Below are 27569 nucleotides of genomic sequence, written 5' to 3' on the forward strand. Positions count from 1 at the left end.
GCGTGCTGGTGCCGGCTGAATGCCTTTAGCATACAGACACCCTCATCATTCAGGAATGACCCAAGGATGAGACAAGAAAGGGCCTTGGGTCAAGGGTCTCCATTTTTCGGCCAGGGAAAGAAGGCGCAAGACTACCTTTGAAAGAACAACCAGTAGACTGAAAACTTCCCAACAGACGTGACGGAAACCTTAAGGCAATGGGAAGATATTCTGGAAATGATAAAAGTAAATAAATGCAGACGAGAGTTCTAGCCCTCAAAATGTACCGTAGAAAGCGAATGTACCTCAAAAGCTGAGAGAGCGGAGCGCTCCACCTCCGCCTAGCACCTCGCGTCCCGCTGCTCCGGCAGAAGAGAGGTTTGTGCGCATGCGCGCAGGGGATGCCGGTCCCTCCAGGCGGTCCCAGGCTGCCATGCGCTGCGCCCCCAACTGTTGCCAGTGGGGCGGCGGATGGCGCAAGGGGAGAAGACTGTTGGGAAGGCTTGAAGTTTAAAAGGCAGCCCTCCTCAGGGCCTCCAAGAGCGGGCGCCACCTGGACGAAACGCCACTGCTGCTGAAATGGCAGCAACAGGCTGGAGGGACAGCCCCTGCTACTTCTTCAAGGTGGTGGAAAGCTTCTTCAACTACAAGGCCAGCATTCTGAGGGCAAGCTGGTGGCACAAGTCCAGATCATCCGGCGAGATCGAGGAGCAGAAGCAGAACCGGGTCCGTGGCATCCTGCGTATCCTCAAGCCCTGCAACCACTTGCTGAGCCTAATCTTCCCCATCCTACAGGACAACAGCGCCAGGGAGGTCATCCAGGATTATGGGGCCCAGCACAGCCAGCACTGCACGCTCCTGTTACAGCAAGGATGTGAATGTAAAGTAAATAAAAGTTTTGGCTTCCCTTGTGACATCTAAATGTGCTGTGCCTGATGTGCCATTTGGGGGTGGGGGTGGCTAATGCTGGTGTTAATAACAAGTAATGTTATTAATAATAGTTAATAGTTATATTAACTATTATATATATAACTATTATTATATTAACTATAGTTAATAGTTAATAATAGTTAATAACAAGTAACAATTACATCACTAGTAATGAATTGGAAAAGATCAAAGGGGTTTCACCATGGAACTCACAAAAAAGAGTTGTTTGGTTTTTTGTTTTTGTTTTGTTTTGTTTTGTTTTTTGGTCTTGGCATTGATGTGACTTCCCTAGACATGGGCACATTGCAAGCAAGCGATGTCCTAGATTGCTGACACATATGCCAGCACCACAGAGCATGTAAAATAATGTACATCCCTGCCATCCTGGTAAATCCATCAGTCTGGGTTGCATCTACCCACATCTCTGTGCTACTGGCTGTACTGTTTTGCATGGGATTGAAACTTCTTAATAAAGTCTCTTTCATGAGCATTTTAGGAATGACACCAGGGTTTAGAGAAGAATTTGTTTTTTAAAATTTGTTATTTAAAAAATATTTGTTTTTTATGGATTTGGCAATCTTGTGGTCTATATTTGTATTGTAATTTTGCTAAATGTGTTGGTGTTGCTGAATCTGTTGGGAGCATATGGAACTCAGATTGCAACATGGATCAGTCCTGAATTTCTCCAAGGCAAAGCCCCAGGAAAGAAGCATCTTACAAGCAAACTAGCATACTCATCCCTATTGCCAATGAGAAGCAGGTGACCAAATCCTGTGCACTCAGAGTCAAAGCCAAGATCATTGCTGAAACTGCCAATGAACCAACAACTCCAGAAGCTGATAAGGTTTTTCTGAAGAGGAGCATTATGGCTATTCCTGATCTATACTTGAATTCTGAAGGAGTGACAATAACTTACTTTGAGTGGCTGAAGAATATAAATCATGTCACCTATGGCTGTTTGACCTTCAAGTATGAAAGTGATTCTAACTTCTATGTTCTCATGTCTGTACAAGATAGTTTAGAAAGAAAATTTAGAGAAAACCATTGAACTTTTCCCATTGTATCCACAGCAGGGTTCCAAAGCAGAATATCCAAGAAAGACAATGTGCTTTCTGGCTTAGCTTACATTTGGAGTTTTCTGCTAGGCAAATCACACCCATAGCCACAAAGTATAGCCTAGGTTTTGAACCTGAGAACAGCTGCCTATGTAAGCATCACTGAGAAGGTCTTCGAAGTGTACACTGAAGCTGGATTGACCTTTAAATAAATGGATCATAGCTGACTTCTTCACTATCCCCTTTACCTGTAACTTCCGCAAACTTATCACAAGTTAAATTTAACCACAGAAAGATTTTTCTTTATTGGACATCGTTCTCAATAAGTCTGTCCAATCAGCCCTTTAAGAAGAAATTAAGGGGGAGATCACATAAACATTGGGGAGTGTGAGAGTAGAAATTGCATGTGCCAGAGGGCCACTTGGGGATATTTTGCCTTTAAATAAAAAGTCTTTTCTTCTAGCTCTGTGCTCCCTTGCTCCATAGGCTGTTCCCAACATGTTAATTGCCTTTTGTTTCAGCTGAGCAATCAGTCATTTGCATAATTTTGCTCTCGCCAAATCTGAGATGGGACATACTATAAATCTGATGCATTTAAGAAATGGGTGTCTGGCATTTTCAGAAGGTAGTGTTCTAAAATTAGTTACTATTTTTTCACATCAGCAAAATAACTCAATTTCACAGGCTGAAAACAAAAACAAAAGCTGTTTCTTATATGCATTTTTTTAAATGATAGAAGTACATGTTGCTATAATAAAATTGCCTTTAATCATTTAACAAGCCTAACCTTGACTCAAGCGGTAAGTGCTTTTAAACATAAATGAAAAAAATCTCATATTTTATGACATAAAATAGTATCATTTATAGCTCATCAGTTCTGTATTATTGTCCAGCAAAGATAAAAAGCCAGATGGATAATCATTATCTTCATAACTACAGATGGTGTAGGCTATTTTTATTGTGACCATCTGAATTTGCTAAATATAATTATGACATGTAGTCCAAATAAAGCAGTAACCTCCTTATCATTTTAATTTTATTTCTTTAAAAATGTATTATGCTGAGTAATTGAATAATAATTCAAATAAAGTATCCCAGAAAAAAACTATTTGGTCTTGCGGTCTGCAGTCTGGCTGACAGCTTAAGCATTGCCAATGTCTCCAGCCCTACCTGATTCCATGTTCCTTTTCTTTTAGAGGCCTCAAGTTCACACAAGCTTAATTAACAATGTGATGCTTAAAACACTGGATTGAGTGTTTTGCTTGAGACTTATTTTGGCCAGGACCTTTTGAACAGTGGTATACCAATGAAATACTAGACATTAGGTATGTGATGAATGAGGCTTTAAAAAAAAAAAAAACAATAATACTCTTTCAGAAATTTCTTTTTTTTTTCAATTTATTTATTTTCAAAAAAACATTATTCATTATTTTTCAACACACCCAGTGCTCCATGCAAGCCGTGCCCTCTATAATACCCACCACCTGGTACACCAACCTCCCACCCCCCCGCCACTTCAAACCCCTCAGACTGTTTCTCAGAGTCCATAGTCTCTCATGGTTCACCTCCCCTTCCAATTTACCCACATTCCCTACTCCTCTCTAACGCCCCTTGTCCTCCATGCTATTTGTTATGCTCCACAAATAAGTGAAACCATATGATAATTGACTCTCTGCTTGACTTATTTCACTCAGCATAATCTCTTCCAGTCCCGTCCATGTTGCTACAAAAGTTGGGTATTCATCCTTTCTGATGGAGGCATAATACTCCATAGTGTATATGGACCACATCTTCGTTATCCATTCGTCCGTTGAAGGGCATCTTGGATCTTTCCATAGTTTGGCGACCGTGGCCATTGCTGCTATAAACATTGGGGTACAGATGGCCCTTCTTTTCACGACATCTGTATCTTAGGGGTAAATACCCAGGAGTGCAATTGCAGGGTCATAGGGAAGCTCTATTTTTAATTTCTTGAGGAATCTCCACACTGTTCTCCAAAGAGGCTGCACCAACTTGCATTCCCACCAACAGGGTAAGAGGGTTCCCCTTTCTCCACATCCTCTCCAACACGTGTTGTTTCCTGTTTTGTTAATTTTGGCCATTGTAACTGGTGTAAGGTGATATCTCAATGTGGTTTTAATTTGAATCTCCCTGAGGGCTAATGATGATGAACATTTTTTCATGTGTCTGATAGCCATTTGTATGTCTTGATTGGAGAAGTGTCTGTTCATATCTTCTGCCCATTTTTTGATGTGTTTACCTGTTTCGTGTGTGTTGAGTTTGAGGAGTTCATTATAGATGCTGGATATCAACTTTTTGTCTGTACTGTCATTTGCAAATATCTTCTCCCATTCCATGGGTTGCCTCTTTGTTTTTTTGACTGTTTCCTTTGCTGTGCAGAAGCTTTTGATCTTTCAGAAATTTCTAATTACTTTGTAACTTCATGACTTAACCCAGTAATAAAAAGTTACTAAAAGTCTGCCTTTTCAAAAAAAAAATTGAAAGGGAAATATTTTCAGATAAACAGCTAAGTATATTTAAGTGGTGTTAAGTATATTTAATGGTGTTAAGTATATTTAACACCAGTATACTTTTACAACAGAAATACTGAAAGGATTTCCTTACATAGATGGAATGTATTCCTAAATGGTAACATTGAAATAGAGGGATGAATTAAGAGCAATGGAAAGTTTGAACATGTAAGTTTATTTTTTTTATTTTTACCTTTTTTATTATTAAGTTCAATTAGCCGACATAGAGTCCATCATTAGTTTTTGATGTAGTGGTCAATGATTCATTAGTTGCATATAACATACAGTGCTCATCACATCATGCGCCCTCCTTAATTTCCATCATGTAAGTTTAGTGAATATTGATGTGTATAGTAACAATAATGTCTTGAGGATGTACATGTATATACACACATATATATAATCAAAATGCAGGTCAATAACAGCACAAAAAGTTGGAGAGGGGGGGAAAGTGTTAAAAACCAGGTGGTGGGTATTACAGAGGGCACGGATTGCATGGAGCACTGGGTGTGGTGAAAAAATAATGATACTGTTATGCTGAAAATAAATAAATTTAAAAAAAACTATGCTAAAATCCTTACATCTCCCAGGAAGTGGTAAAAGTACTAATTTATAGGATACATGTGGTAATATCCAGGGTAATAGCTAAAATAAGAGTAAAAGATTGCCTCCTAATAGAAATGAAAGAATGAAGTGATTTAAAAAAAAAAAAGGTTAATTCAAAAAGAGGCAAGAAAGGAGAGAAAAAGGAATATAGAGCAGATGTGACATTTGTGGGAAATTAAATGATGTGACAGATGTGGAAAGTTAAATCCAACTACATCAGCAGTTATGTTAAATTTAAATAGACTAAATTCTTTGACTAAGAGTTTATTAACTAAATGCTACTTAAAATAATTATACCTTGAATACCAGATACAGAAAGGTTGACAATAAAAGGATGGGAAATGTTGTGTCTTATAAATGATAAAAAAGAAAGCTTATAAAATGCTAATAGGAACCTTGTCAGAGCCTCTCCTTTATCCATTCCCACAAAGAGATGTTAGGGAGGTAAATCATCATGAGATTAGCATAGGGTGGCACGTATAATCAGTTCTAGTTTGGCTGCATAAGGCAAGGTCAATATTCAACCCAGAGTTGCCTTAGAAATAAATAAAGTCTAATTCAAAAGAGTAGAAACAGTATTTTGAGAAACTGCATTTCCTTTAGCTCAAACATGGGAATGTAGTTCCAGGCCTGGGATACCAGAGCTGATAATAAGAAGCACTACCGCAACAAAAACCTCCAATGTCCAGAAATCCTTTTAAAAGGGTTCCACATTGGGACACCTCAGTGGCTCAGTCAATTAAGCATCTGCCTTCAGCTCAGGTCATGATTCTTGAGTCCCAGGATTGAGGACCAGTCATGCTCTCTGCTCCACAAGGAGTCTGCTTCTTCCTCTGCCTCTGCCCTTCCCCTTGCTCCTGCTCTCTCTTGCTCACTCTCTCTCAAATAGAAAAATAAAATCTTAAAAAGAAAAGAGGGGGTTCCACATTTACCACTCTTCATTTTCTTGTGAGGCATACATTGACCCAATTGAGCTAGGAAGCCCTTCATGATCTTACCATGTCTTTAATTTAATGTCTTTAACATTTATATTTCCTATTCTAATTGTTCAATTAGGTCACTGCCCCATAGGTTTTAAGGGTTCTTTGATCCATTTTTGTAAAGTGTTTTGAAATGTGTTCCTTAATCCAATGATGAGATATTGGTTATGACTCCAAATCATAAAATGCCTATTTCTAAGGACCTTGATGGTGTTTCAGCAGCTGTTTCTCTGAAAGAGCAAGTGTAAGTGTCATTTCTGTTAAAATCCTTTTGAATCCTTCAGAGACCTTAGCAGTGGCCCTGTGTCAGTCACCTGTCAGCTTTGGGCCAATCTTTGTTCTTGGGAATTTTTCCAAAGCCAATTTCAGGTAGTTTTTCTCCTGTTAACATTCAGGAAGTTACATTTGTAACTTCCACATTAATGACTAATGGATGACAGTGGGATATGTTTTTGTAAATTCATTGTTGTATGGCTTAGACACTACCATGCCTGCTCATTTCATGTATCCAAGTGGCTACCTGCAGACAGTGGACCAAGGCATCATCCTGGCATTCTGATTCTCCTCTGAGACAGTAATTGGATTCTTTTAGTGAGAATCCATATGATCTACTTTAATTTTTTTCTAAAATTCCACAGACCAGCACACCTGGGTGGGGCAGTCAGTTAAGTGTCCAAGTTGGTTTGGATTCGGGTTGTGATCTCAGGGTCATAAGATTGAGCTCCTGTTGGGGCTCCATGCTCAGTGGGGAGTCTCCTTGGGCTTCTCTCTCTCCCTCTGCCCCTCCCCACCCCCACTCACTCTTGCTCTCTCTCTAAAGTAAATAAATGAACCTTTTAAAAAAAATAATAAAATTCCACAGGACTTCCACAGTTGTGTTCTTCACATACAGTAGTCTTTAGTTATTCATTCATTAAAACATTTATCAACTATACCTGGGCCTTTGGCTCTGGACTAAGAATTTGTGATAAATAAATAAATAAATAAAATTATCTGTGCCTTTTTTTTAATTTAATCCCAGTATAGTTAACATACAGCATTATATTAGTTTCAGGTGTGCAATAGAGTGATTCAACAGTTCTGTGCATTACTTAGTGCTCATCATGATGAGTTTACTCTTAATCCCCTTCACCTATTTCAACCATCTCCTCACCCACCTCCCTTCTGGTAACCATCAGTTTCTTCTCTAGAGTTAAGAGTCTGATCCTTGGGATATCTTAGTGGCTCTGTCAGTTAAGCACCCAACTCTTGACTTCAGCTCAAGTCATGATCTCAGGGTCCTGGGACCAAGCCCCTCATCAGGCTCCTCATCCAGGGGGTGTCTTCTGGAGATTCTCTCCCTCTCCCTCTGCCCCTCATCCCCCCTATGTTTGTTCTCTCTCTCTCTCTCAAATAAATAAATAAATCTTTCCCAAAAAGTTTGATTCTTGGTTTGTCTCTTTTTTCCTTTGCTCATTTGTTTTGTTTCTTAAATTCCACATATGAGTAAAATCATATGTTATTTGTCTTTCTCTGACTTAGTTTGCTTAACTTTATACTCTCTAGCTCCATCCATGTTGTTGCAAATGGCAAGATTTCATTCTTTGAAATCTTTGTGGTTAAATAATATTCTCATATATATATATATTTAATCTCCAGTATATATACATTTACACATATATATGCATATATATATGTGTGTGTATGTATATATGTGATATATATATCACATCTTCTTTGTCCATTAATCTGTCAATGGACACTTGGGCTGCTTCCACGGTTTGGCTATTATAAATAATGCTGCAATAAATATAAGGGTGCCTCTATCTATTTGAATTAGTGTATTTGTATTTTGGGGGTAAATACCCAGTAGTGCAGTTACTGGACTGTAGAGGATGTCCACTCTCACCACTTGATTCATATATTCAGCATAACTCTGAAGGTCTAGCCACAGCAATCAGACAACAAAAAGAAATAAAAGGCATCCAAACTGATAAAGAAGAAGTAAAACTTGTGCTATTTGCAGATGACATGATACTATATATAGAAAACCCCAGACCCCACCAAAAAATAGTAGAATTGATAAATGAATTCAATAAAGTCACAAGATACAATATCAACATACAGAAATCTGTTGCCTTCCTATATGATAATAATGTAGCAGCAGAAAGAGAAATTAACAAATTAAGAAAACAATTCCATTTACAAGTGCACCAAAAACAATGAAGTACCCAGGAACAGACTTAACCGAAGAGGTAAAAGACCTATACTCTGAAAACTATAAAACACTGATGAAAGAAATTGAAGACTACACAAAGAAATGGAAATACATTCTGTGCTCATGGATTAGGGGACTAAATATCGTTTAAAAAGTCTGTGTCTTTGCCTTTTCAAGTAGGGGTTTACTGTGTGCTGGGCAAATAGCTGCAGACTTCCCTATGAAGTGTCCTTTTTCAGTACAGAAGCTCCCACTAGTGGAGCAAGCAGCCTATTACACTTTAGTGAGAAGAGAGTCCTAAAATTCACCAACAGGAGAAAAGTGTTCTATCTTGATCCTAGAGGCAGAGAGAGACTACCTTCTTATGAATATGATGCACTTACTCCATTTCACCATATTTCTAAGTTTAACATTTACATTTTACTAAAGAACTTTGTTGTACAGCTCTTCCTTTCTTTGAATATATTTTTGACATCACGTATATCAAAATATATATCTTGGTAATTGTCCTTCAGCCATATAGTCTGTTTCCAAGGTGTACTAGTAATTGTGTCTCAAATGGTTTGTACTTAGTCATAACATAGGTTTCTAAATCAGAATACAAGTAGCTGCCATTTGGTGTCAGAATTGGACTTCTGCTAATAACTCCAGGCTGAGTTTTAGTAGTATACACATATAAAATCATTGGTTCTTTAAGTTTATGAAGTCCCAGAGGTGCAGTTTGTACTCTTACCCTTTGCATATCCTCAAAGATGTCCTTTGTTCCAGCTCATCTTAATTAAGTGGTTTTTTTCCTAGACTCTATATTAGAGTGGAGAGGATACCCTAATGCAGTATGTGTGTCTACCAGAATCTGTATTGCCTCACAAGACCTTGTGTTCTTTTCTCATTAGTGGGACCCAGAAGGGATAATAATTTGTTCTTTACTATTTGTGAAATGTCCCTAGAGGTCTCAACTTGGGATATTCCTCAATATTTGACTGATTGGCTTTAGCCCTTAATCAGCCATAAAAATGCTCTTGACTTCCTGTTCCAAAGAGGAAATATCAATGTAATGAATCAACTGATTTTGAAAGTGGTCATATCTAAACCTCATCCTATCATGTTGTGCCAGTAAGCCCGAGAATTTAGGTACCCATACAGGAGGACAATAATTACATGATGGAGTCCATCTCACATGAAGATGAACTGAACTTGACCTGCTTTCCAAAATGGGATACAAAAGCCAAGTCACCTTTAGCAAAGCAGTCACCTTTAACCTACTTAATTCTTGAAATGTTTTCCTGGAGCACTGGGTGTGGTGCAAAAACAATGAATTCTATTACTCTGAAAAGAAATAAAAATAAATAAAATTAAAAACCACATTAAGATACCACCTTATACCAGTTAGAATGGCAAAAATAGACAAGTCAAGAAACAACAAATGTTGGAGAGGATGTGGTGAAAGGGGAATCCTTTTACACTGTTAGAGGAAATGCAAATTCATGCAGCCACTTTGGAAAACAGTGTGGAGGTTCCTCAAAAATTTAAAAATAGAGCTACCCTATGACCCAGCAATTGTACTACTGAGTATTTACCTCAAAGATACAGACAGAGTGAAAAGAAAGGCTATATGCACCACAGTGTTCATAGCAGCAATGTCCACAATAGCCAAAATGTGGAAAGAGCCAAGATGCCCCCCAACAGACAAGTGGATAAAGAAGATGTGGTCCATATACACAATATAATATTAGCCCTCAGAAAGGATGAATACCCAACTTTTGCATCAACATGGATGGGACTAGAGAATATTATTCTAAATGAAATAAGCAGAGAAAGTCAGTTATCATATTGTTTCACTTATTTGTGGAACATAAGGAATAGCATGGAGGACATTAGGAGAAAGAAGGGAAAAATGAAGGGGGAGAAATCGGAGTGGGAGATCAACCATGACAGACTATGGACACTGGGAAACAAACTGAGAGTTTTACAAAGGAGGGAGCTGGGGAGATGGGTGATCCTGGTGATGGGAATTAAGGAGAGCATGGATTGTATGGAGCACTGGGTGTTATACACAAAAAATGAGTCATGGAATACTACATCAAAAACTAATGATGTGCTGTATGGTGACTATCATAACACAATAAAAAATAAGTTAAGAAAGAAAGAAATGTTTTCCTCATGTCTGGCATAGCAAAGGCTATTGATGGAAGTTCTTTTAAAATTCAGTAGTCAAAGGGGCACCTGGGTGGCTCAGTGGGCTAAAGCCTCTGCCTTCGGCTCGGGTCATGATCCCGGGGTCCTGGGATCAAGCCCCAAATCGGGCTCTCTGCTTAGCAGGGAGCCTGCATCCCTCTCTCTCTGCCTGCTTCTCTGCCTACTTGTGATCTCTGTCTGTCAAATAAATAAATAAAATCTTTTTTTAAAAAATTCAGTAGTCAACAGTCAGCTGTGCAATGTTTTTCATAAGCCATATAGGAATATTATAGAGAGAATTAGAAGACACATTCACTCTTTTTTTTTTCTTTCTTAAAAAAGGCTATTGATTGCAAGTATTAATTTCAGCCAAAAGGAAGGAATTTATTACGAAGATACACAGATAATTTACAGAATCAAGGGATAGAAATGCCCCTGGATCTCAGGAAAGAGCTGGAACTGATTCATCATGGGTTTCTAATCTCTCACCAGGGCCCCAAACCACTGGTTACCGAGGCTGCTGCACACTGGTATCCTTTGGAGAGCTTTAACAATGACCAAGCCCAAGCCCTACTTCAGATTCTGATTTAATTGGTTTGGGGTTCAGCCTGGGTATTGGGCCTTTTTAAAGATTTCTGAGTGATTCTGATTTCAACAAATTTTGAGAACCATTGTCCTAAACTAATTCGTTCCTCTGTCCTTTTGTCCTAGCTGCCTGGGTGCCCTGGTCTTTGATCAATACCCATACTCTTCCTTAATAATGGCTGAGGTTTAGAGGCAAAGATGGCGGGGAAGTAGGAGGAGGCACCCTTTCAACCTGTACCCTAAAGTGGGCTGATTATCTTTCAAAGAACTCCGATCACCCATGAAATCATCCTGAGATCAGAATTATACACGTCTGGATCTCTACTGGAGCAGAAGATGCCAGGGGGCAGGTAAAGCGGAGTGGGAAATTCGGACTGATATCAGAAGATAAACAAAAGGGGAAGGGAGCCACCATAGACGAACCATTGGAAAGTAATATCCCAATACTAGAGTGCCCTGCATCTGGGGACCAGCATTAACTCGGGAGTCTGGTAGAAAGCACTCAAAAAGAACAAAGGATCACCGGGGGAAAATCGTGGGAATCAGGGTATTAGGGACAGGGGCTTAAGTCCCCAGACCCAGGACAGCCACCCCTGGTGCAGAGCCAGAGACAGTGCAGCAGAAAAACCAGGTCTTGGTCCCCAAGCCACCAGCGCGCCTGAGAGCGTGTGGGGCCTGGCTCCCGTGAGGGGCTGGGAGCCTCACCAGCCAACAGAAGCACAACATTTTGCAGTCCCCACATGAGTGCCCTGCTATGCTATCAGAGTCCAAGTCGTGCCCCGCGCCCTCCCCTGAGAGAGGTGCACACAGGCGCCAGCCTGGTGCTCTCCACCTGGAAAGATCAGGCACTCCTAGCCCCCAGACAGGGCCATCGGGGCGGGGGGGAATCTCAGTGTGGGATCACTGCGTGGAACTTCTCTGGCAGTCTGGAGCTGCCCAGACAGCTGCCTCTGCCATGGTTTGGGGTACAAGCAAAAAATCCTGCGTCCCCACGGACCGCGACTGGGAACCTGCTCTGCCAGCGGCCAAGGGGGGATTTATTTGGGCTCTGCAGCCAGACTGAGGCTTCTCTCTGAGAGGGAGGTCAGGGTGCAGTTTGCTTTCCTCTAAACCTACAAAAACCATCAAAAGCGGTCAAGGTGAGAGAGAAAAACAAAAGTGAACAAACATAAAAACCTCCAGAGAACAAAAGCCTGAAAAAATCCGTTTCCCCAGAGCCCACCACCTTGATGGGGGCGGGAGGACTTAACTCAGAGAACATCATTGACTGAAAACCCACGTGGCAGACCCCTCCCCCAGAAAACCAACCAGGAAAGGAAAAAAAACCAAGAGAACAACCACCACTACTTCATAGGACAACTTTTATTTTTAATTCGTTCCCACTATTCTGGCTTTTTTTTATATAGATAATTTTTTAATCTATTTACCATGACAGTGAGCTGTCCAGTACATCAAATTCCATAATGACCTTCTGACCTGAACTTTTTGATACATACACCTGTGTTTTCCTTTAGCATTTCTATTTTTTAAATTTCTTTTTTTTTAATTTTAGTTTAGTCTAGTTTATTCCTTTATTAAATTTTTATTTTCTAATATTCATATAGAGTTAAACTTTAAGGTAATCCCCTTTCCCCACAAGGTTACCCCTATAGGTAAACCAATTTTTAATCCCACTTTATCTTAGGGTAGTTGAGCCCTATAACAAAGATATCAAGATACATCCAAGAAGAATCAAAACCACCTTCCTCGCCCACACTGAGAATTTATAACCACTCTCCCATCTTTTTCTTCCACCAGTGTTTGTGTTTTTGTGTTTGTCCTGATAGTATATAAATCTTACACTTGGGGTTCTTTTTGATGAGGTTCTTCCTTTATTTGCATATATATATATATAATCTTTTTTCTCTTGGCATATAATTTATCAGTCTTTCTGTTTGTCTGTTTTTGTTTGAATACTTCATAAATCTTACCTTGGGACCCATTTGGGCTGAACCTTCTCTTTTATCTTCCCTTTCTTTCCTGTCTCTCTCTCTTTTTTCTTTTTTCTCTCATTTGGGTGGGGAACCCTGATTTCTCAGAAGCATTCCAGGGTGCACTTTGACTGCACCACAGTCGATACATCCAGCTACATCTGTTCAGCCATCTCTCACCAAAATGACTAGGAGGAGGAATGCCCAACAGAAGAAAAATACAGAGGATGGGCCTTCTGCAACAGAGCTAACGGCTATCAACATAGACAATATGTCGGAAAGAGAATTCAGGCTAACAATTATCCAGGCAATAGCTGGGTTGGAGAAAGCCATGAATGACCAAACGGAATTGATTAGGGCTGAACTGAAAGCGACCAGAGATCATGTTTTCAATGTTAGGGAAGAGCTGAAAGCTACCAGGGATGAGCTTCACAAAGCTCTCAATGAGTTCTAATCTAATCTAAATTCTCTCAAAGCTAGGGTAACTGAGACAGAAGATAGAATTAGTGATCTGGAGATCAAACCGATAGAAAGGATCAGGAGGAGGCCTGGAACAAACAGCTTAGAAGCCACGAAAACAGAATCAGGGAAATAAATGATGCCATGAAACGTTCCAACGTCAGAATTATTGGAATTCCTGAAGGGGAGGAGAAAGAAAGAAGCCTGGAAGATATAGTGGAACAAGTTCTTCATGAAAATTTTCCCAATCTCGCGAATGGAACAGTCTCCACCCAAGATTATAGATTCCAGAAAAACATCAAGGCACCTGATAGTCAAATTGAGGAATCATAATTGTAGATATAATCTCTTGAAAGCCACTAGGACAAAGAGGCTCCTTACTTACAGAGGAAAGCCCAGCAGAATAACATCAGACCTGTCCACAGAGACCTGGCAAGCCATAAAGGGCTGGCAAGATATATTCAGGGCACTAAATGATGAGAACATTCAGCCAAGAATACTTTATCCAGGAAGACTGACATTCAAAATGGATGGAGAGATAAAGAGTTTCCCAGACCAGTAAGGCTTAAAAGACTATGCAACCACGAAGCTGACACTGCAAGAAATATTAAGGGGGGTTCTATTAAAGAGGAAAAATCCTAAGAATAACATTGAACAGAAATATAGAGACAATCTACAGAAAGAAAGACTTCAAAGGTAACACGATGTCAATAAAAACGTGTCTCTCAATCATCACTCTCAATGTGAATGGCCTAAATGTACCCATAAAATTGCACAGGGTTGAAGATTGGATAAAAAGATAGGACCCATCCATATGTTGTCTACAAGAAACCCATTTTGAGCCTAAAGATATGCCCAGACTGAAAGTGAAGGGATGGAGAAGCATCTTTCATGCCAGTGGGCCTCAAAAGAAGGCCAGGGTAGTGATTCTCATATCAGACAAACTAGATTTTAAACTAAAGACTGTAGTCAGAGATACAGAAGGACACTACAGCATTCTTAAAGGGACTATCCACCAAGATGATCTAACAATTGTAAATATCTATGCCCCCAATATGGGACCAGCCAATTACATAAGAAAACTGTTAATCAACATAAAGTGTCATATTGATATGAATACACTAATCATAGGAGAGCTTAACATGCCTCTCTCAGAAACAGACAGATCATCGAAGAAGAAAATCAATAAAGAAACAAGAGCATTAAATGACAGGTTGGACCAGATAGACCTCATAGATATATACAGAACATTCCACCCTAAAACAACAGAATACTCATTCTTCTCAAGTGCACATGGAACCTTCTCCAGAATAGACCACATACTGGGTCACAAATCAGTATTCAACCAATACCAAAAGACTGAGATTATTCCCTGCACATTCTCAGATCACAATGCTTTGAAACTGGAGCTCAATCACAAGGAAAAGTCCGGAAGGAACTCAAACACCTGGATGCTAAAGACCACCTTGCTTAAGAATTGCTTGGATCAACCAGGAGATCAAAGAAGAACTGAAACAATTCATGGAACCAATGAGAATGAAGACACTTCAGTCCAAAACCCATGGGATACAAAAAAGGCAGTCCTAAGGGGGAAATATATAGCTATCCAGGCATCCCTCAAAAAAATTGAAAAATCCAGAACACAGCAGCTGTCTCTACACCTTAAAGAACTGGAGAATCAACAACAAATCAAACCAACTCCACACATAAGAAGGGAAATCATCAAGATTAGAGCTGAGATCAATGAGGTAGAAACCAGAGATACAGTACAACGTATCAATGAAACTAGAAGCTGGTTTTTTGTAAGAATCAATAAGATCGATAAACCATTGGCCACGCTAATCCAAAAGAAAAGAGAGAAAGCCCAAATTCATAAAATTATGAATGGAAAGGGAGAGATCACAACTCACACCAAGGAAGTAGAAACAATCATCAGAAATTATTATCAACAGTTATATGCCAATAAGCTAAGCAACCTAGATGAAATGGATGCATCCTGGAAAACTATAAACTCCCAAAAGTGAACCAGGAAGAAACTGACAACCTGAATATACCGATATCTAGTAATGAGATTAAAGCAGTGGTCAAAAACCTCCCAAAAAACAAGAGCCTGGGACCGGACAGATTCCCTGGGGAATTCTACCAAACTTTCAAAGAAGAAATAACACCTATTCTCCTGAAGCTGTTTCAAAAAATTGAAGCAGAAGGAAAATTTCCAGACTCTTTCTGGAATGAATGAAGCCAGCATTACCTTGATCCCCAAACCAGGCAAAGACCCTACCAAAAAGGAGAATTTCAGACCAATATCACTGATGAATATGGATGCTAAGATTTTCAACAAGATACTAGCAAACAGGATCCAACAGCACATTAAAAGGATTATCCAGCATGACTGGGTGGGATTCATCCCTGGGCTACAAGGATGGTTGAACATACGCAAATCAATCAATGTGATACAACAAATTAATGAGAGAAGAGAGAAGAACCACACTGTCCTGTCAATTGATGCAGAAAAAGCATTTGACAAAATCCAGCATCCGTTCCTGATTAAAACGCTTCAAAGGATAGGGATAGAGGCAACATTCCTGAACTTCAAAAAATTTATCTATTTAAAGACCCATAGCAAATATCATCCTCAATGGGAAAAAGCTTGCAGCCTTCCTGTTGAGATCAGGAACATGACAAGGATGCCCACTCTCACTACTCTTGTTCAACATAGTATTAGAAGTCCTGGCAACAGCAATCAGACAACAAAGAGAAATAAAAGGTATCCAAATTGGCAATGAAGAAGTCAAACTCTCTCTCTTCACAGATGACATGATTCTTTATATGGAAAACCCAAAAGACTCCACCCCCAAACTACTAGAACTCATACAGCAATTCAGCAACGTGGCAGGATACAAAGTCAATGTACAGAAATCAGTGGCTTTCTTATACACTAATAATGAAAATAAAGAAAGGGAAATTAGAGAATCAATTCCATTCACTATAACACCAAGAACCATAAGATACCTGGGAATAAACCTAACCAAAGAGGCTCTTTGTCTGTGGGCCCTCTTCCTCGTGCATCCACAGGAACTGCACTTGCCTTGTCCTTTAAAACTTCCAGGAGTCCTATGGCCTCAACCTGAATTATGGGATGCTGCTTTGACCCTCAACAATAATGTCCAAGTCCTGTGTCACTGTTTGGAAGTTTAAGGTGCCAGTTTAACAAGATCAACGGATGTCTGAGAGAGAAATGTAAAGGAGGTGCTATCCAGAAAAGGTCTGGGAAATTTTTAAGTCAATAGACACAACATGGAAGACATGTGAATTAAGTTTCCTCCTTCTCCATGGAAATACAGCTAAGAAGAAATTCAGAAAACCTGGGTAACAGAAAAGTATTTCCTCTAAACACAGACACTAATTTTTTAAGATTATATCTCTGTGTATGGGATTCAGTTTAAGGAAGTTTAGAACATAGTTTATACTTCAGTGTAAGAAAGATCGATTAAGAATACAATGATGTCATATATTTCATTCCAATCTGTAATTGTCTAATCTCAGTATGAACAATGTAAAGTCTTTCATCATAAATTCAACTTCATTAGCCACCTAAGGATTAATATTGGAGAGAAAACACATGAATTTGATGAATGTGGAAAAGCTTTTATTTATGTCAAATGTCAAGAAATACTGAGGAAATCTTGTTGGAAAAAATATCTGTGCATGATAAGAATGTTGGAAAGCCTTCAGCCTGAAGCAGATCTCCTTCAGCATGATCAGATTCATAGTAGAGAGAAACCTCATGAATGCAATGAATGTGGAAAAACCTTTAGCCTGAAGCAAAACCTCATAGAACATAAGAAAATGCATACTGGAGAAAAATCACATGAATGTACTGAATGTGGTAAAGTATTCTCTCGAGTCTCATCCCTTACTCTACATTTGAGAAGTCATACAGGAAAGAAACCATATAAATGTAATAAATGTGGAAAAGCCTTCAGCCGGAAAAGAAACTTCCTTTCTCACCAGAAACATCATACTGGAGAGAAACTTTATGAATGTGGGAAAGCTTCTATTCAGATGCCAGGTCTCATTAAACATCAGAGAAATAATACTGGAAACAAACCCTATGCATGTAAGGAATGTGGAAAAGCCTTCAGTGGCAAATCCTATCTCACTGAGCATGAGAAAATTCATACGGGAGAGAAACCATTTGAATGTAATCAATGTGGAAGAGCCTTCAGCCAGAAGCAATACCTCATTAAACATCAGAATATCCACAGTGGAAAGAAACCCTTTAAATGTAACGAATGTGGAAAAGCCTTTAGCCAGAAGGAAAACCTCATCATCCATCAAAGAATACATACTGGAGTAAATACCCAGGAGTGCAATTGCAGGGTCATAGGGAAGCTCTATTTTTAATTTCTTGAGGAATCTCCACACTGTTCTCCAAAGAGGCTGCACCAACTTGCATTCCCACCAACAGTGGAAGAGGGTTCCCCTTTCTCCACATCCTCTCCAACACGTGTTGTTTCCTGTTTTGTTAATTTTGGCCATTCTAACTGGTGTAAGGTGATATCTCAATGTGGTTTTAATTTGAATCTCCCTGAGGGCTAATGATGATGAACATTTTTTCATGTGTCTGATAGCCATTTGTATGTCTTGATTGGAGAAGTGTCTGTTCATGTCTTCTGCCCATTTTTTGATGTGTTTGTCTGTTTCGTGTGGGTTGAGTTTGAGGAGTTCATTATAGATCCTGGATATCAACCTTTTGTCTGTACTGTCATTTGCAAATATCTTCTCCCATTCCATGGGTTGCCTCTTTGTTTTTTTGACTGTTTCCTTTGCTGTGCAGACGCTTTTGATTTTGATGAAGTCCCAGAGGTTTATTTTCGCTTTTGTTTCCTTTGCCTTTGGAGACGTATCTTGAAAGAAGTTGCTGTGGCTGATATCAAAGAGATTACTGCCTATGTTCTCCTCTAAGATTCTGATAGATTCCTGTCTCACGTTGAGGTCTTTTATCCATTTTGAGTTGATCTTTGTGTACGGTGTAAGAGAATGGTCGAGTTTCATTCTTCTACATATAGCTGTCCAGTTTTCCCAGCACCATTTATTGAAGAGACTGTCTTTTTTCCACTGTATATTTTTTCCTGTTTTGTCGAAGATTAATTGACCATAGAGTTGAGGGTCCATATCCGGGCTCTTTACTCTGTTCCACTGGTCTATGTGTCTGTTTTTATGCCAGTACCATGCTGTCTTGGTGATCACAGCTTTGTAATAAAGCTTGAAATCAGGTAAGGTGATGCGCCAGCTTTATTTTTGTTTTTCAACATTTCCTTAGCGATTCGGGGTCTCTTCTGATTCCATACAAATTTTAGGCTCCTGGGTATTTACCCCAAAGATACAGATGTCGTGAAAAGAAGGGCCATCTGTACCCCAATGTTTATAGCAGCAATGGCCACGGTCGCCAAACTATGGAAAGAACCAAGATGCCCTTCAATGGATGAATGGATAAGGAAGATGTGGTCCATATACACTATGGAGTATTATGCCTCCATCAGAAAGGATGAATATCCAACTTTTGTAGCAACATGGACGGGACTGGAAGAGATTATGCTGAGTGAAATAAGTCAAGCAGAGAGAGTCAATTATCATATGGTTTCACTTATTTGTGGAGCATAACCAATAGCACGGAGGACAAGGGGCGTTAGAGAGGAGTAGGGAATTTGGGTAAATTGGAAGGGGAGGTGAACCATGAGAGACTATGGACTCTGAAAAACAGTCTGAGGGGTTTGAAGTGGCGGGGGGATGGGAGGTTGGGGTACCAGGTGGTGGGTATTATAGAGGGCACGGCTTGCATGGAGCACTGGGTGTGGTGAAAAAATAATGAATACTGTTTTTCTGAAAATAAATAAATTGGAAAAAAAAGTAAAAAAAAAAAAAAAACAATACATACTGGAGAGAAACCATATGAATGCAAAGGGTGTGGGAAAGCTTTCATTCAGAAGTCTAGCCTCATTAGACACCAGAGAAGTCATACAGGAGAGAAACCCTATATATGTAAAGAATGTGGGAAAGCCTTCAGTGGCAAATCAAATCTCACTGAGCCTCAAATAAATAAAAAAAAAAAAAAAAAAAAAATTTAGGGACGCCTGGGTGGCGCAGTTGGTTAGGCGACTGCCTCCGGCTCAGGGCGTGATCCTGGAGTCCCGGGATCGAGTCCCACATCGGGCTCCCAGCTCCATGGGGAGTCTGCTTCGCTCTCTGACCTTCTCCTCGCTCATTCTCTCTCTCACTGTCTCTCTCTCTCAAATAAAAAAAAAAAAAAAAAATCTCACTGAGCATGAGAAAATTCATATTGGAGAAAAACCCTATAAATGTAATGAATGTGGAACAATCTTTAGGCAGAAGCAATACCTCATTAAACATCACAATATTCATACAGGAGAGAAACCTTATGAATGCAATAAATGTGGAAAAGCCTTCTCTCGAATCACATCACTCATTGTACATGTGAGAATTCATACGGGTGATAAACCTTATGAATGTAAAATATGTGGGAAAGCCTTCTGTCAAAGCTCATCTCTTACTGTTCATATGAGAAGCCATACAGGTGAGAAGCCCTATGGTTGCAATGAATGTGGGAAAGCCTTCTCTCAGTTCTCAACTCTTGCTCTGCATATGAGAATCCATACTGGAGAAAAACCTTACCAGTGTAGTGAATGTGGGAAAGCTTTTAGCCAGAAGTCACATCATATTAGATACCAGAGAATTCATACTCACTAAAAGCTCTACGAATGCCTTGAATTTAGTAAAACTTACATCAGAACTCACACTTTAATGGTATACTGAAAATTCATTTTACAATAAAGCGATGTGAATGTGGAAAATACTTCAACAACTCAAAATTTAAATACTAACAATTTTAGTAAGTATCGTAATATCATGAAAACCTCTATTCCCAGAACTCCCACAACAGACACTGTTAATGATGTACTTTTAGGAGCGATCTCATTAAGTACAGATCCAGTCATGAGCGCTAAGCAACATGGTTCTGGAAGGCCTCCCTGATGCATGAAGAGGTATAAAGATTTGACACTGAGAGACAAAATTGTCATTTTAAAAGTGTTTCACTACATGTGTAATCAGAATTATTTGTTCTTGATTCATTTGTAGAAAACAGGGATTGGGATAGAATATTGTATTCAGAAACATGCATGTATTTATAGGGAATTGTTAATTGATAGAGGTGGTTTCAAGGTTGGTAGGGAAATGAAATCATGGATGATTCAAAAAATGGTCTCAGGGTAACGGACTCTTCATGTGGAAAAATAATAGATCTCTGCTGTGGTAATACATTAAAGTATTTATTATGAAATCCAAAAGTATCGAAGACTAAAATGCAAAAAGCAAAACTTCATAATATAAGAATTTTGTAGGAGAATGTTTTAAAACTTTTGTGGAGTAGGAGGGAATTTCTAAAATAGATTCCAGGATACTCTCAAGTATACATGCATATCCCCAAGAAACCAATACATGTGTCTAGGGAGTCATGTATCTTTATGTTGAAGCATGAATTACATTAGCAAAAAAACTGGAAACAAATGTCTATTGCTTGTGAAATGGATAAATAAAATGTGTTATAGGCACATAGCAGAATATTCTCTAGTAGTTGAGTATAACAGGTGATATGTATTTAAATATATTAACAGAGAAAGACCTGAAAAGTCATGTAGAGTAAAAACAACGAAGGGATAAATATAATCGTAACTGTGAATTTGAATTAAATCAACACTAGCAAACACTAGTATTAAGTGTTGATTATGGATAAACATTTTTATGTAAAACTAAAGAATAGATTGGAAAGATACACACTCGAATTCCCAAAGGTGGTTGCCTCTAGAAAGAATGGTAGTGAAAAAGAAATGGAACCAACCGTGGTAGTTAGATACTTCAGTTTTGTATCTAAACATCTATCATAGGGGCGCCTGGGTGGCTCAGTTGGTTAAATACCTATCATTAAAAAGATTCTAAGTAAATATAACAAAATGTTAGTTACCTCTGGGTTGTGGTAATATATGTGTTTTTTTCTTTGTGATATTTCTGAAAATTAAAAAACATAGAGGTAGGAAAGCTGTACATGGAGTATATGTAATAATAGACTCCCAATCCCAGATAGATATTAATATTTTATAGGAAATATTTCTAAAATAGTATCTTTACTGAAGTCATTTCTTAAAATTGGGATGGTAGCTTAATTTAAATTTACTCTTGCATGTGACATCACTAATCTGTGTGATCTCTACTTAAAATTATAGCATGAATGTGCTACAGGTTGGCTGAGTTACACACATTTAAGGATCATACCATTTAATAATACATGCACAGACTTGATATTAAGAATTGGTTTCTACTGAAAATATTTATCAGAAACTTTAAAAGTACACATAACCAGTATTGGCATTAAGGATTTGGTGTTTTAAAATGAGGAAACCAAGTTACCCCTAAATTTTTAAATATGCCACTGAGTAAAATGTCAACTCTTGCATTTCACCTTCAGTTTTAACCTCACTTTTTTTTTCTATTCTGCTAGATATACTCAACCAATCCCCCATTTGTTTCCTTGCAGAAAATGGTGCTAAAAAAGGAGATCTGAGACCTAAACAATATTCTTATATTTGAAGCAAATCTTTTTGAGGGTTTTTGTTTACTTGATCCCTTTCCACAACAATTTGACATATAAAAAGTTGTTAGTGCTCTTTTCGAATAGTGATAAAAATGTGTAGCCAACATTCAAATCTTAGGCATATTTCAAATATATCAGTTCCTTTTAAATTCAAAATAATGAAATGCTAATAGAACCATACCACTACACTGCTTGTTAGTGGTTTTGATGGTTGGTCTTGAGATAAGATTATAAATGCCAGGGAACTGATTTGTCTGGGGTAACATACCCAAATAACATGTATATCTACATGAATCTAAATTATCCTCTATTTTCTTCCATTCCTCAGTAAGCATTTCTCTCATATTTCTTAAGTGTTTTTGATTGCCTTTGAGCTTGTGCAGCTTTGACATCACCAAAGCAACTAAGAACTCTCAGTTCAGACTAAACTAGGATTACCTTTTGGTGTCTATAGTTAGCTAGTGCCAGGGTGCAACAATGATTAGGATCATCACATAGAGTAAGATGAGTAATATCTGTGATACTGTATACTTTAAATTTACTCTGACATTCCCCTGTTGATTCAACTTTTTGGTAGTTACTTGTCACCACAAACAACACTATGGTAAATACTCTCAAAATCAGACTTAAATTTCAGCTGTTTTTATTTCTGGGGATAGGTTACAGGCAAGACATTGTTAGATCAAGGGACATAGGCTATTTTTTAAATTTTTATAGATGCTACCATTTTCAAAAAAACAACTTTTCCTTTAACCCTGCAACAGATGGATGGTAACATACTACTTAAATTCATGTTTAATGAATGTAACCACTTGCTCCTAGATTTGCTTCTTTGCAAATTTTCATATTGTTAGCTCTTTAAAAGACATTAGGAATTGTCTAATTTTTGTTATAAAAATGATTTTTCCATAAAGATACTCTAAATTTCTGTGAAAAAAAAAAAACAAAAAACCTAACCAAAGAGGTAAAGGATCTGTACTCGAGGAACTACAGAGCACTCATGAAAGAAATTGAAGAAGACACAAAAAGATGGAAGACCATTCCATTCTCTTGAATCGGAAGAATAAACATTGTTAAAATGTCTCTACTGCCTAGAGCAATCTATACTTTTAATGCCATTCTGATCAAAATTCCACCAGTATTTTTCAAAGAGCTGGAGCAAATAATCCTAAAATTTGTATGGAATCAGAAGAGACCCCGAATCGCTAAGGAAATGTTGAAAAACAAAAATAAAACAGGGGGCATCACGTTACCTGATTTCAAGCTGTACTACAAAGCTGTGATCACCAAGACAGCATGGTACTGGCATAAAAACAGACACATAGACCAGTGGAAGAGAGTGGAGAGCCCAGATATGGACTCTCAAGTCTATGGGCAAATAATCTTTGACAAAACAGGAAAAAATATACAGTGGAAAAAATACAGTCTCTTCAATAAATTGTGCTGGGAAAACTGGGCAGCTATATGTAGAAGAATGAAACTCGACCATTCTCTTACACCATACACAAAGATAAACTCAAAATGGATAAAAGACCTCAACGTGAGACAGGAATCCATCAGAACCCTAGAGGAGAATATAGGCAGTCACCTCTTCGATATCAACTACAGCAACTTCTATCAAGATATGTCTCCAAAGGCAAAGGAAACAAAAGCGAAGATGAACTTTTGGGACTTCATCAATATCAAAAGCTTTTGCACAGCAAAGGAAACAGTCAAGAAAACAAAGAGGCAACCCACAGAATGGGAGAAGATATTTGCAAATGACAGTACAGACAAAAGGTTGATATCCAGGATCTATAAAGAACTCCTCAAACTCAATACACACAAAACAGACAATCATATCAATAAACGGGCAGAAGATATGAACAGACACTTCTTCAATGAAGACATACAAATGGCTATCAGACACATGAAAAAATGTTCATCATCACTAGCCATCAGGGAGATTCAAATTAAAACCACATTGAGATACACCAGTTAGAATGGCCAAAATTAACAAGACAGGAAACAACGTGTGTTGGAGAGGATGTGGAGAAATGGGAACCTTCCTACACTGTTGGTGGGAATGCAAGGTGGTGCAGCCACTTTGGAAAATGGTGTGGAGATTCCTCAAGAAATTAAAAATAGAGCTTCTCTATGACCCTGCCATTGCACTACTGGGTATTTACCCCAAAGATACAGATGTAGTAAAAAGAAGGGCCATCTGTACCCCCAATGTTTATAGCAGCAATGGCCATGATCGCCAAACTGTGGAAAGAACCAAGATGCCCTTCAACGGACGAATGGATAAGGAAGATGTGGTCCATATACACTATGGAGTATTATGCCTCCATCAGAAAGGATGAATATCCAACTTTTGTAGCAACATGGACTGGACTGGAAGAGATTATGATGAGTGAAATAAGTCAGGCAGAGAGAGTCAATTATCATATGGTTTCACATATTTGTGGAGTATAACTAATAGCATGGAGGACAACGGGAGTTAGAGAGGAGAAAGGAGTTGAGGGAAATTGGAAGGGGAGGTGAGCCACGAGAGACTATGGACTCTGAAAAACAACCTGATGGTTTTGAAAGGGTGGGGGGGTGGGCGGTTGGGGGAACCAGGTGGTGGGTATTAGAGAGGGCACGGATTGCATGGAGCACTGGGTGTGGTGCAAAAACAATGAATACTGTTATGCTGAAAAAAATAAATTTTAGAAATAAAATAAATAAATAAATAAATAAATAATGGCTATCACTATCCTCTAGTACTCAGATACTGCATAGTAATTACTATTAGAAGAGAGTGCAGGTAATGCTAATGGATCCCCTTTCACATGTAATTAGAACCAGGCAAAGGGTGAATTTACCCAACATTTGTTTACAGCCTGGTAGTGGCAATGCTGTCTATTCATGCATCAACTCTCTTCTGTATATACATTTGGAACAATGTGATACCTCTACTGGGTATCTCTCACTTCCTCCATTATCTACACTTTGACTCAGTCTTCATACCGTCTGCCATAAAATCAGCATGCCACCCCTTAATGTTACCTTCTGATTTCCCTACAAATGTAATAGACATCATGTACCAGAATCCCTAGATATGTGTTTTCAATGTTAAAAGAGCATAGAGGTTATGATGGTCCTAAAGTGGGGGTGGGGGAGTATGATCATGGACAAATCTAAAAGATGAGATTCAAAAGGTTAGAAATGAAATTTTCCATGCCTATAAACAGATCTGCCAGGACAAGGTGTCTTCAACAACCTTATGTTTTGATGGAAGAGTTAAGATGGCAGAGAAGTAGGGGGACCCTGGACTTTCCTTATCCCTGGAATACAGCTATATTCAGGTCAGAGCCTTGGAACACCCAGAAAATCTATTTTAGGATTGGGAGAACAATCTCCACCAGTGATGGGAGATAGCTGACAGGCACAAGATTTTTTTCAACAAACAAATCAAAACACACCTAGATAAAGGTCCAAACACTCCCCACTGCAAACAAGGAGGAACTCTGTGGAGGATGGACCACTGGGAGACAGCAGCCAAAACACAACAGCAGTGTACACAGCATACACCAGAAACACTTCCTGAAGTGCAAGGCCCTGGACAATGTATGACCTCTTTTTAATATTACATTACTCTGAGGTACAGGAAACATAACAAGCTTTCATAACATACAAGAGACAGAAACTTAACCAAAATGACAACATGGAGGAATTCTCCCCAAGAGAAAGGTTGTGAAGATATAACAGTCAGGGACTGTCTCAAAACAGATATAAGCAGTATATCTGAACAAGAATTTGGATCAACAGTCATAAGACTACTAGTTGGACTTTAAAAAAGCATACAAGACCCCAGAGAAACACTTGTTGCAGAGATAAAAGACCTAAAAACTAGTCAGGCTGGAATAAAAAATGCCATAACTGAAATGTAAAACACACTGGATATAATCTCTATGAGGATTAAAGAAGTAGAGGAAAGGATAGATGATATAAAAGATAAAATTATGGGGAAAAAAATGAAGCAGGAAAGAGGGGTGCCTATGTGGCTCTGTTGTTTGAGTGTCTGCCTTGATCCTGGGGTCCTGGGGTCAATCTCCACATTAGGCCCCCTTCTCAGCAGGGAATCTGCTTCTCCCTCTCCCTCTGCCCCTCCGCCCCCTGCTTGTGCTCTCTCTTGCTCTCTCAAATAAATAAAATCTTTAAAAAAAAAGAATAGGAAAAGAAAAATATTAGGTCATGAATATAAACTTAGGGAACTCAACAATTCCACAAAATGCAATAATAAGTGTATCATAAGAGACTCAGAAGAAGAGTAGGAAAAGAGGGCAGAAGGTTTATTTGAACAAATTATAGCTGAGAACTCTCCTAATCTGGGGAAAGTAATAGGCATTCAAAAGTCAAAAAGGCACAGAGAACTCCCCTCAAAATGAACATAAACAGGTCAACACCATGACATATAGTGAAACCTGCAAAATAACAAAGATAAAGAGAGAATTTTGAAAGCAGCAGGGAGAAATAGTCCATAACCTACAAGGGTAAACACATAAGGCTGGCAGCAGACCTGTCCACAGAGACCTGGCAGGCCAGAGAGAGGAGGTATGATATATTCAAAGTGCTAAATGGGAAAAATGTAGCCATTAATACTTTATCCAGCAAGTCTATTATTCAAAATAGAAAGAGTGATAAAGAGTTTCCAAGACAAACAAAAACTAAAGGAGTTTGTGAACATTAAACCAACCCTGCAAGAAATATTAAAGGGTACACTTGGAGCAGAAAGACCAAACTCAACAAAGACTAGAAAGGAATAGATACAATAACATGACTAAAAAGGAGCAGAGATGATCTATAGGAACAACAGCTTTACAGATAATAAAATAGCACTAATCTCATATCTTTCAATAATTACTCTGAATATAAGTGGACTGAATGTTCCAACCAAAAGACACAAGGTATCAGAATGGATTTTTAAAAATCCATCAAGGAAGGAGTCAAGATGGCAGAGGAGTAGCAGGCTAAGGTGACATCAGGTCATAACAGTTCAATTAGATAGTTATCAAACCATTCCAAACACCTACAAATCCAAGAAGAGATTGAAGAGAAAAAGACAGCAATTCTAGAAACAAAAAATCGACCACTTTCTGAAAGGTAGGACGTGTGGAGAAGTGAATCTGAAGCAACAGGAAGATAGATTACAGGAGGAGGGGCCAGCTCCCAGCAAGTGGTGGAGCAACAGAGCACAAAATCAGAACTTTTAAAAGTCTACTCCACTGAGGGATATCGCTCCAGAGGCTAAGTGGGGGGTGGAGCCCTCATGGGGACAGCATGGTCTCAAGTCACACGGGACCACAGAAGGACTAGGGGTGTCTGAGTGTAGCAGAGCTCACAGGTATTAGAGCAGGGAAGCCAGCTACAGAGATGGAGCCAAGAAGTGAGCTCTCAGCTCGGG

General features: G+C 38.8%; 1 protein-coding gene and 1 pseudogene across 1 annotated transcript; both read left to right on the forward strand.

Annotated features, from left to right (window-relative positions):
• The first annotated feature begins 558 nt into the window (after positions 1 to 558).
• LOC122890952 lies at positions 559 to 2176 on the forward strand (annotated as a pseudogene).
• A 14982-nt stretch (positions 2177 to 17158) lies between these two features.
• On the forward strand, positions 17159 to 20238 carry LOC122891172 (zinc finger protein 260-like). Its single transcript, XM_044226651.1, has 3 exons — positions 17159 to 17815; positions 19405 to 19548; positions 19784 to 20238. Exons 1-3 carry the CDS (start codon positions 17176 to 17178, stop codon positions 20236 to 20238), a joined length of 1239 nt encoding a protein of 412 aa, XP_044082586.1. The 5' UTR covers positions 17159 to 17175.
• Positions 20239 to 27569: the final 7331 nt, after the last annotated feature.

Source organism: Neovison vison, chromosome 12, assembly GCF_020171115.1.
Source record: "Neovison vison isolate M4711 chromosome 12, ASM_NN_V1, whole genome shotgun sequence".
Taxonomy (NCBI): Eukaryota; Metazoa; Chordata; class Mammalia; order Carnivora; family Mustelidae; genus Neogale; species Neogale vison.

Coding starts and splice junctions, on each gene's coding strand:
- LOC122891172 (XM_044226651.1), top strand. CDS start 17,176: ATGATAAGAATGTTGGAAAGCCTTCAGCCTGAAGCAGATCTCCTTCAG. Junction 17,816..19,404: donor CATCATCCATCAAAGAATAC/ATACTGGAGTAA, acceptor AAAAAACAATAC/ATACTGGAGAGAAACCATAT. Junction 19,549..19,783: donor AGCCTTCAGTGGCAAATCAA/ATCTCACTGAGC, acceptor AAAAAAAAAAAA/ATCTCACTGAGCATGAGAAA.